Source organism: Plasmodium fragile, assembly GCF_000956335.1.
Source record: "Plasmodium fragile strain nilgiri unplaced genomic scaffold supercont1.19, whole genome shotgun sequence".
NCBI classification, from domain to species: Eukaryota; Apicomplexa; class Aconoidasida; order Haemosporida; family Plasmodiidae; genus Plasmodium; species Plasmodium fragile.
In genome coordinates, this window is record NW_012192599.1 from 302,396 (window position 1) to 314,638 (window position 12,243).

Consider the following 12,243-nt stretch of genomic DNA (forward strand, 5'->3'; position numbering starts at 1 on the left):
TTTTCATAGATATAGTATATATTCATGAAAATATATTTTATTTATTAAAATTATGTAAGGGAACCAATAAAAATAATACTTAAAACAAAACTGAAGAAGAATGCATCAGGGGTAATCTTCAAAAAAAAAACATAAAGGCCTTTATTTTTTGGAGAATTCTGGAAAAATGGAGAAAAACTTAAAAAAATATGCACTTAATACATTATATAAACATTTGCCTTTTTTTTATGATTTTTTTAAATGGTGCTATTTTGCGAATATTAAAATGTGAACAGATTTCATATATTATGTACAATTTGCTAATTATATGTCCATATATTTCCATAGGTATTTTTATATATGTTCATATTATACAACAATGCAAGTAAATATAAATAAACAGTAAGATTTGCAGTTTATATTAATATGCAAGCTCTTAATGGCGTAAGCGTCATTAACTGCTGTGCGGGGCGTAAATAATTATATACATAAAAAAAGTATATAACGGCGTTTACTGAAAAAATATTTTGACCTATTATATCGTGTAACCTACACTATTATATTTCTGAAAATAATTATTATCCATAAGAGCAAAAAATATAATTAACCGTGGTTGTACTTAAACAAAAAGATTATAATAAAATTTTTTTTACCAATTGGATATTATCATTTTTGTGTAAAATATACAGCTTAATAATGTATTTAATATATATAAAAAATAAGAAAAAAATTTTTATTTACAAAATTTGTATTTTTTTAATGATGTTATTTATGTCTGAAAAAACATTTTTATTTTTTTACAACTTTGTAAAATATGTTTGTACAAGTATTATGCATGCGTGGCACGATTAAAATTATTTTATAATTTGTGCAATCTTGTTTTCAAATTTTCCAGGAAATTCTTTTATTCTATGATGGATGTGAGCATTTTTTTTTTTTTTTGTTTAATGTTTATATGATCGTTTTTATTATTCTGCAAAATTTGCTGTATAAACATTTCGCATTTTTATAAGAGAACATTTTTACAATGGTTTAAAAATTCTCTATATGAATATATACATTATTATGTAAATAACAATATATAAATATGTATTTTTTTTTTTTTTTTTTAATATTATGAATTAATTGAATTTAATTTTTATTTTCCCCCTTGGTGTTATTATAATGGTTGAAAATGAAGTAAATGACCAGGATATAAGATTTGTGCGTAGCAGGGAACGGCTGGATGGAAGACCAACGATTCGTTCATTTTTTAACAAGGATGGTTTGTTATTAAAAACATATGGTTGGATAGTAAAAAATGCGGTGGGCCTTATTGTATTAATTCATGGATTAAATTCACACACAAGGTTCTCATTTTTGAGACATAACGTCCATGTGTTAAATAATAATAGAGCAATATTAATGGACGGAAATAATTATTACATTTATAAAGATAGCTGGGTAGAACATTTTAATAAACATGGATATTCCGTTTTTGGGTTAGATTTACAAGGTCATGGCGAATCAGAAGGGTGGAATAATTTAAGCCTTAATGTAAAAGATTTTGATGATTTAGTACACGATGTGCTCGACTATATTCCAAAAATTCAAAATGATAGCATACAATATTTGAATAATGATAGTGGCACAAATAGTACAAGCAATAGTGATAGCAGAAGAAGAGGTGAGTCGTCTAGTAATGATCGTTTGGCCAATCCAATAAGAGCACCTCTTCCAGTATATCTAATTGGTCAATCTATGGGCGGAAATGTTGCTCTAAGGGCATTACAGTTAGTCGGAAAATATAAGGGTCTTAATAGAAGACTAAATATAAGAGGTTGTGTATCATTATCTGGTATGATTTCTATAGAATCATTAGGATTACCAAGCTCATACATGTATAAATGTTTCTTGATGCCCTTGTCAAGATTCATTTCTGATTTCTTACCAACATTAAGATTTTTATGCGAACGTCCGTATAGAAGATTTAAATATATTCGTGACATAGGTCGATATGACACAATGCGTTATAGAAGAGGTATAACACTCAGACTTGCATATGAACTTTTAAAAGCAATGTATAATTTAGACCGTGATCTGAGACACATGCCCACAGATATCCCGGTAATGCTTATTCATTCTTCGAAGGACAAATTGTGCTACCCTGGAGGCGTTATTTCATTTTATAATAGACTACATATTGGTAATAAAGAACTGCACCTTTTGAATTATATGGAGCATATGCTAACTATGGAACCGGGAAATGAAAGGGTCTTATATAAAATTATGTATTGGCTTCAAAACATGGCAAGGCCACAAACAGTCAGCGCTCCGAAGATTAATTAAAAAAAATATCATTTATGCGGATAACTATCTTATGATGAGAACAATGTAGACAGTTATCTCACTCCTGTGTATGTGCACAAACATGTAATTGTATTTATAAAATTACGCATATATGTGTGCATTTGTTTAAATTTGTAATGTGGGATGTTACTACAATGACATCTGTTTTTTTTTGTTTTTTTTGTTATGCTGAAAAAAGTTGCTTTTTTCTTCACTCTGCATGTTATACTCTCTTAATATCAAATTAATGTGTCATATTGTATTATCAAATGTCATATTATAACATGCCAAATGTTTTATTCATTTTAAAATTCTACTTAAAATATAAAATTATAAACAAATAAACTATTCGTATTGAGTTATAATTTTATTAACGTAAAAATAATTAGCTATGGATTAGTATTTTATATATTCACAATGCTTTTCATTTGTGGATCATTGGAAAAGGGGAGGTGTGTAGAAGAATAAAATAAAATCGTTGCAATAACAAATTGATAGAAATTGTTCCATCATAATTGATCTCTCGATGTGTGTTGAGAAAATGTTAATGCCAAATAGACACACGTTTTTGAAAGATATAAAGCATGTACAACATTATTATTAGCTTGTATATTGCTAATAGAAATAAAGAAAATTCATGGTGAGTAGAAAGTACACAATATTTGCCTACATATATTAACAAAGGAAAAAATAAAAATGCAGTATGAACAGATATGAGTGAAATATATTTCCCACAGTGCATGTAATTTCCATAAAAATTAATATGAAGATAACCACCATAGAATAGTTACCACTTCAGTTAAATAGGAGAACCACCCATGAAATTTTCTTGTTTTGTAATATTTTACAAAATTTTACATCGAAAAAAAAAAAAAATTAAGTTGTTTTAATTTTAAAGTAACCATGTAGTATTATTCATATGGACACTCCTAGGATAAAAAATATTTAGAGGCAATCCATGTGACAAATAGTTATTTTTTTGCAATAATGGAACTACTACAGTATGACAGAGTTTTGGAAGAAAAGGGGGATCATAAGATAAAAGGTAAGATATTATTAATAAGAAATTGTTAACTTTATTAGTAACAAAAAAAATATTAAATTAATATCATTTAACATATTTTTATAATTCCTTACTGATAAATATTATGTATGGAATTAAATGAAGCAAATAAATAGCATATACGAAACAAATATGTATGTATTTCTCATTATGTAATGATGAAATTAAATCTATTTTTTCAAAATTTAACAAAAAAAAAAAAATGGCGCAAATTGTAGTATGCTATATATTATTCTTGTCCTTTTTACATATATGTAACGAAATAATTATGTAAAAAGACACTGACACCAAAGTATGTATGAAATTGTCATAATAAGTGCAATGTATATGGGATAAAATCGTTCAATTATGTACTTTTAAAGACTGCTTTACAAATTCAATTTTGATTATAATAATGTTGAAGCAAGAAGATGTGATACATATACAAATATTGTGGTTAAATGATCAGATACAAATTTACAGGGAACAAACAAAAAACAAATGCTATAATTAATTTTATCAATGTGTATAAATGCGTATACACATATTTACTCCTACATATGCATATGAACATTATGCACAACGAAAAAAAATTTTTATATTTATGTACAGAATATGCCTTTTTTTTTCCGCACATAAATAAGGAAGGAGATCCCTTAAAAACAAATGCGCATAAAAAACGTCTTATTTAAACAAAAAAAAAAAAAAAACAAATAAAGTTGGTATTTCATATAGCAACTTTTAAAAAAGATACTTCAATTTTATATGACAATTACGGATCACCACCTTGATAATTACATTTTCAATTTAAACCAACATTCACACACATATATTCTTGTTCCCATTTGTTAAAGACCATTCGGTTATACTTTTTTTTGTTTTCATCCCTCGTTCTATTTATGGCAGAACCTAATATGTATTTGAAAGAATTCCCATACATAAGAACTTTTATTTTTTTTTTTTTAAAGCAATTTTTCTATATTTCTTCCCTTTTGTGTGCTGCAGCACTTATTATAATTATGCTTCCACAATCCTATTAGTATATAACAATACCCTTCTCATCCATTTCCTTTCCTTTCCTTTCCTTAATCTTTTGGATTGGACATTTTTTTGTTAGTATAATTTTCTTCTATATACTTGTGTGTCCTTAAAAAGCCACACATGCCATTCTTTCTCCTTTATCCATGTGGCAAGTAAATTTTGCTTCCACTTTTCAAACATTTCAGTCCTTTCATTTTTCCATTTTATCCATGGCAAAACAGGCTTACTAAGAAATTCCTGTTTTTTCCTTTCGGTATACATTTCCCATTGTCTCTCTTCACTATCGGTTCTCTCTTTCCATATAGCCCAATTCTTTTTATCAATCTCTTCTTTCGATTTATCCTCTGATCCATTAATTTCCCAATTAGCCCAATATTCATCTTCTTCAGCTTTCCACTTTCTCCTTTTCCATTGTTTCATCCTTTTATTTTTCCATTTATCAAAATTATCTATCCTCCAATTTTCTAATTTGTGTTTATCTTCCTCAACCCAATATTTCCAATCGTTTTCCATAGATTCTCTAATTATTGTCCGAATCCACTCTTTCCATTGCTCATTTGACCAAGTTGTATTTTTTCTAAAAACATCAAGTATGTATTCATCTCCCGAATGTTCGGGGGGTTCCCTCGATTCATTCATCATTAATGTAACCCATTCTTCCCATTGAGAATCTGTCCAGTGTAAAGAATTTTTTATGACATTGAGTACACATTCATCCATATTTTTGTTGTAAAATGACCATCTATTTTTCATTGCTTTTAGCCATGCTTCCCATTCCAGTTCTTTTTTGTCAAACCAAGAAGATGTCAGATCTTTCATGCGCGTATTGAAATTTCCCCAACCGTCTTCCACTTCCTTCATAAAATTACCCCATTGATCCTCTTTCCATTCTTCTGGCATATCCATGGATTCGTCGCCCTCTAAAGTGGTACTTCTATGATGCCTCCTCGTTTTCGTTTTTGTCTTATATTTCTTAACATACTACAAAGAGTAAAAAAAAAACAAAACAAACAAAAAAACGCACACACATATATATATATAAATATATATGCACATTTTATCTATTGAAATTTTGACATCTAAGCAGAATGCATAAGTTTTATAGTATCAAATCGTTATGCTACTTTTTAGCTTACCTCACTTAAAGCAGGTAAGATATCTGAAGCGGACGATAAAATACTTAGCATGCTTGTCACATAAGAAAGAAGGAGCATAATTTTCATTTTGGATAACGCATAACATGAATTTAATTCTGAGTGTTATTATAAAATATCAGTAGAAGAACGAATTCTGCTATATGTTACATATATACATTCGCCTTCTATATTCGTGTACTTGCACATATTTTAAAGACAAATAAATAACTATTTTACACTTAAAAGAACTATCTACAAATATGATTGCACCTAATCATGTAGTGCACATTAGTCTGTGTATATTTCATATTTACACATATATTTTAATTGATATTATAAGAAACAGTACACACTAATATTAGGAAGGACTAAAAAAAAAAAATATAATAAGTAAAATCTAAAATACCAAAAAATTAAAAAGAAAGAAACACAAAACGTTTTATTATTATTATTATTGTTGTTGTTGTTATCTGATCAAAAACGTAATTATAGTGTGAAAAGGAAATTAATTAACAAATATTTTATTCAAATTGAAATGGCGATTTTGTTCTGCTATAATTGATTCTGTGGAGAATGTCCCCATAAATGTGTATAGAAAACAGCATTTAATTATATATGAATTAGTGTTATACATCTATACAAAAGTCAACAAAATGTTTAATTCATATGTACATATGTTCATGTATTTTATTTGATTTTTTTTTTTTTTAAATTGGTTATTACAGAAAAGAAAAATGAGCGCTATATAATACTATACATTTTTAAATTCTACATTGCTTTCTCGTACAGAATTTAGATTATAACTCATTGCAAACAAGCGTTACTCTTATTTGCTATTTTTTTAAAATTCAAAAAAGATATATTTATTGTAGTGAGAGTGCTAAAGGGAATATTTCAGATAAGTACAAAATAATCTGTTCGTTCTAACAATTATAATTACATGGTGGCATAACCATGTTCTATGTATATAAATAAACTGAAATCTCATATGTACATATAATACAACACAAATAAGAGCATATGTAAAAACACAAAGTAGAAATGTTCTTAATTTATTTACTATGTACACAAGTTAAAAATTAACAAAAAAATAAAATTATAGAAATTTATAAAAAGCTAAAAATAAGAAAAAAATAAAAAATTGCTATATATTCAGAATATCAATTATTTAATTCCTTTAAAAATTTTATCTAATATATACCTTTTTTTTTTTTTTTTTTTATTTTGCGCTATATTAATGTGTGCGTGTACACAGAATAAATCAACATAAATATGGTGTAAGGTTTTAAATTTAAGATTTTATATACAAAACCTTTGAAAAAATAGAATTAATTTAATACAAGGTAACACAAACCACTACTTAAAAAAATGCGCAAAATTATATATGTAATATATATTAATTCAGAAATTTGCTTACGTTTAAAAAATAAAAACAAATGATGAATTTTTCACATAAATAAGGTTATGAAACTTTGGCTGAAACCTTGCAGCATAATTGTTACCTAAGGTTCAAAAAAAAAAAAAAAAAAAATTGGGAATTATTTAATTATTATGGTTTTTTTTAAGGTTTTTATTTTTAAATCATATAATATCATTATAACTGTAAAAAAATAAAAACCCCAAGGGCAAAATGTCATTATACATTAATTGGTTAAAGAATTGGCATGGAAATATTGTTGAAATGTTAATTGATCTATTTAAAAAAGGTCGTATGGAATGTGAAAATTTTCCTCCTTCAAAAATGATAAAAAAAAAAATATATGGTAATGTTTTTCTTACCTATTATGAATAATGTATAGTTCCTTATAAAACTGCAAAGAATGGTAAAAATAAGACAGAACAAATAATATTCTGAATTGAAAGAGGCAAGAAAAAATTCATTGAAAGTGCACACAGCAGTGGTTTGCGAAAGTATACAGATTATAAAATATACGACTGGCTAAATGCGAAGAAATATATGTTAAATAGAAAAATTAATTACTACAACGTAATTTATTTAATGTAGTAATTAAATAATTTTGTACGGCGCATGTTCTCTATTTGTTTATGAATTAATCATAGTATGACGACGCTACGTTTTAATAGTCACAATGCGGAAGTAAAATTAAAGAGTTGCATTTACAAATTGCGCATGTAAGGAAAATATATATTTGATAACACCCTTTATAATTGTAAACACATTAATCTTATAGCTAGGAAATTACTAAATATTTTTCTCATAGGAGAAAATGCTTAACAAAAAAAAAAATATCATTTACTTTTTATATGTACCCATTTGAATTAAAGCATATCTTATTACAATAGCTGCATATTATAAAAATTTTGAATAGTGTAACACAATTATTAAGCCTTAATAATGGAACAAAATATAATCGAATGTGTTAAATGATAAGTGAACGTATTTTTTACATAACAGAATGATTTTACTTTACGGCTGCAATTTACAATGATTGTGCATATGAAGTGTGAACATTATAATTTTTTATGCAGTCTCATTGCATATGTGGAACTATTGAAAGTGTACGCTATATCAGCTATTATGGTTTTTCTTTAAAAAACCTTTTATACACCATTTTCTAACGAAGTGGAGGGGGAAAAAATAAAACAAATTAATTCAATTATTGGAAAACCTTCTAAATAAGAATTTAATCAGACAAACGATGTAACATACTTCCTTGTGTAACATTTTTATAATTCGAATCGAATATGCATCATTAAAATGTAACATTAATTTTTGTTATTGATTACACACCTGTGATGGATCTTCAATTTTCCGATTCTTTATAAAGAATGGTATAATAAACTATGAAGAGAACTGGTAATATTAATTTTTCAAAGATACTGAAAAATTATGTGATTTGTTGAACATTGTTTATTTAAGCCTAATAATAATAATATAAAGAAAAAAAAAAAAAAAAAAGAACACTCAAAAAAATATACGTCATTTTATTCCTAAATATGGCCAGATGGAATATGTTACAGTTTTATGCAATTAATACTGCAGTGGAGATGTAGTTTATATAGTCATATATGTGTAATTATATAAAATAACAGATTACCGTTGCGTCGAATTAAAGCTAATGTTATAGCCGTTTCTACAAATTAATAGAGCCAATCTGGTGCTGCCTGGTGTTCAACTCACTAAACTCAAATTCCACTACATGTATCACAATACAGGTTAATATACAAAATTGTTATGGTAACATATTTTCCTTTTTTTTTTGTTTTTTTTAATAAACCATATGTCTTGTCTAATGATTTAATATCAGATTCATTATTACATAAAACAAAAAAAAAATTATTATTTTTCATAAAAAACATAAACAAGCATTAAAACAAATTTCAAATTTTAATATATATATAACAATTATCATATTAAATTCAGACAAACAAAGAATACTCCAATGTGCATGTTCTCTAATGATGAATGGAGGAACATCACAAATTATGGTATGTCAAGAAAAAAAAAAATAAAATAAAATAAAATAATGTTACTATCAGTTTTTTAAAAGATATAAATAATAGGCACAACTGCTTTTACACGAGTTTCTAAATTAGTTATACGAAGGATTTGTTACATTTTCAACGATAAAGTTCTATTCCTTAAGGCAAAAAACAATGTAATTCTCTTATACAAAGCGGAATGACTTAAGAAGGGGCGTGGGTTCATGTAATAATTTTATGCTTTTTTTTTATTTTAGTTTTTCTATATAAGGAAATTTTAAGACACAATTGAAGCATTATTTAACCTAGGTATTTTATTCATTACCATTGTTGCCAGGAATATGAATAATTTTGATTGGGGTAAATTATAAATTAACACATTCAGTGTAACACAGAACAATAGACAAATAGTAAAATCAACTATAAAGAAGAACCCTAAAGAGACAAGTGATCCAGAATCATAAACATTTCTAATTATTTCTTTTTAAAATAAATCTGAAATAAAAGGACAATAATTCAAATGAAAATAAATTATCATCTTGTATTAATTTTTGATTGTACAAAATTTCTTTTTTTATCTCATTTTTTTTTTTTTTTTATATTATGTTTCATGCAAATGTGTTCTTTATCTTTTTCCATTTTTCATGGAGTTTTGAAATTTAATTTTGTTCATGCACTTTCTTTTTAATTCTATTTATTCCCTTTTGTATATTCTTCCGTTTGAATGTGAACAATTCAATTTTTTCCAAATCATGGAAGACGCATGAAAATGTATTTCATAATAAAATGTGGTCATTCAAACAACCATACAAGGTTTGGGAGGTGAGAGAAACATTAGATCGAAGGATTCAAATCACAGGAATATTTTTCTAATTATATTTCATTATTATATTATTATTATAAAAAAACAATACGAATGGTAAAAAACAGTATAATGTATCATGGGACTGTAAAACCGTTATTATACTTGTCCCTTTATTAGCTTTTTCTGTATTAACTTGAACAACAACTAATAATTGTCCCATCACTGATTTTGTTTATTTTAAATAAACATTAAACGTTATATATTTACAGTACCAAGTAAATATATTTTTCATTTGAGTCCTGTGCTCATATGAAAGGGCGGCTAATTCTTTTTTACATAATGATATATTATATATAATAAAATGGCCAAGAATAATTCAAAAAAGGTGTTTAAACAGAAAATAAATGCAATATCATATAAAATATATTTTACCCTTACAATTATTACGAAAAACAGAAATAGTTATATATACAAATTAAAAAAACTGAAAAGCCATTTTTAGAAATGGCGGACGATTGTATATTTTATTGGAAGTTCTAACTCAATTTTAGGTACAAATAAAATATTTTTTTAGAACACTTGTCGCGTTATATTGTATTTGTATTCTAGGAATGCAAGTTCATGTATTTTTTAAAGCTTAATAAAAAGATGCGTTCATGAAACTAAACATATATAATGGGATTAAAAAAATAATAATTTACCAAAAAACATTGCATTTAATTTATATTTAAATTTGATTATATTTTATTGGGCATGCAAAAATTATTATTATAGCAATAAGAATGTTGTAATTTTGGCACAATTGTATATAAATATTTGTTAATTATTTATCCCTTCTTTTTTATTTTTTGATATGTTGTCTTTTTTGTACACTTGCATACATTATAGGATTATGCAGTATATGAAAAAAAAAAATTTTTTTTCTTTTTTTTTTATGCGGTCTTATTATTCTTCTAAGGCAGATAAATCTAAAATATTATATATATGTATATTTTCCTTACAAAAATATGCGCGAGATTTTTTATGAAACAATCATGATTTGTTTCTTAGTTATAGTTAGAATTTGCAACATTTATATTACTTTTTTTTAAGGAAGTTTGATTTTTTTATTATTTTTATTAAGAACTATTTGTTTACGGAATAACCGGAAAAACGTATAAAAAAGTGAGAAGAACATATTATATTTGTGAATTTCTTCTGAGGGTTTTCTTTCCGCTATATTATATAACAATAATATTAAATAACATTTTAACTTCATATCATATTACTAAAAATGAGATTGTTACCTACGGTTTAATTTTTATCTGGATCCTTATACGTTTTATCCCCAAGTTTTAATAAAAACGTCTATGCTTCTGCTGCGGTACTATAAAAAAAAACAATAATATTAAAAATTTATATATATATATATATATATACGTTAAATATGTACTGAATGAAATATTGTGTCAACAAATTGATCGCGTACATTTTATTCAACACTTGTTTGCGCGTATCGTTTTCTGAACTTGTAACACATCCATAATATATTTTTGTTTTTTTTTTTTTAAACTGTGCTTTTAGGAAGCTCAAGTCACCGCAGATGGTGAAGATATTCAAAAGAAGGAACCATCAGTAGAAGGAAATGAGCAGGTAGCAACTGGGGATAAAGACGCAATTGGATTAAGTGATGCTATACAAGTTGGAAATATTAACATTACCAATGAAGGCATACCGCCATGCTCGGGAGAATGTCCTAATTCTGAATTCCAAGATCTGGTTAATGAAGTTATACCACCACCAGCCCAAGCACCACTGCCATTACAGACAGAAACTCCTACAGGACACAAACTGACACACTGGAACCAATGGATGCAGCAAGCTAAGAGCGATTTTTCAGGTTACCAAGGTAAAATGAATACCCACAGGCACGAATGGACCAAGGAGAAAGAAGATGAACTTCAGAAATTCTGTAAATATTTGGAAAAGAGGTGGATGAGTTATACAGGAAATATCGATAGAGCATGCAAATCCAATTTCTTGCAGACCGCTAAACGCTGGAATACGAAACAATGGGATAAATGGATGAAAAGTGAAGGAAAGCACCACATGAATAAACAGTTCCAAAAATGGCTAGACTACAATAAGTACAAGTTACAGGACTGGAACAAGTCTGAATGGAGCAAATGGAAAACACATGTTAAGGATAAGCTTGATGAACACATATGGAAAACAAGAGAGGTCTCTGGAAGAGCTAAAGAATGGATTAAGTATACCGATAAAATGGAAAAGAAATTTTCAAAGGAAAATAAAAAACACTGCAAAAACTGGGAAAAGAAAGCAAACAGCTCATTTAAGAAATGGGAAGGAGATTTCACCAAAAAATGGATATCCAACAAACAATGGAATTCATGGTGTAAAGAATTGGAAGATCAAATATAAGAAGAAAAATTTATAAACAAAAAAAAAAAAAAAAAAAAAAAAAATTA

General features: G+C 26.6%; 3 protein-coding genes across 3 annotated transcripts; 2 read left to right on the top strand and 1 right to left on the bottom strand.

Annotated features, from left to right (window-relative positions):
* Positions 1 to 1,143: 1,143 nt before the first annotated feature.
* Positions 1,144 to 2,307, top strand: AK88_02081 (uncharacterized protein; the record flags this gene model as incomplete). The annotated part of the gene is made up of 1 exon (XM_012479715.1): positions 1,144 to 2,307. One exon carries the CDS (start codon positions 1,144 to 1,146, stop codon positions 2,305 to 2,307), a length of 1,164 nt encoding a protein of 387 aa, XP_012335138.1.
* A 2,155-nt stretch (positions 2,308 to 4,462) lies between these two features.
* Positions 4,463 to 5,613, bottom strand: AK88_02082 (uncharacterized protein; the record flags this gene model as incomplete). The annotated part of the gene is made up of 2 exons (XM_012479716.1): positions 4,463 to 5,371; positions 5,527 to 5,613. 2 exons carry the CDS (start codon positions 5,611 to 5,613, stop codon positions 4,463 to 4,465), a joined length of 996 nt encoding a protein of 331 aa, XP_012335139.1.
* Positions 5,614 to 10,136: 4,523 nt separating this feature from the next.
* On the top strand, positions 10,137 to 12,196 carry AK88_02083 (uncharacterized protein; the record flags this gene model as incomplete). Its single annotated transcript, XM_012479717.1, has 2 exons — positions 10,137 to 10,236; positions 11,358 to 12,196. 2 exons carry the CDS (start codon positions 10,137 to 10,139, stop codon positions 12,194 to 12,196), a joined length of 939 nt encoding a protein of 312 aa, XP_012335140.1.
* Between the last annotated feature and the right edge of the window lie 47 nt (positions 12,197 to 12,243).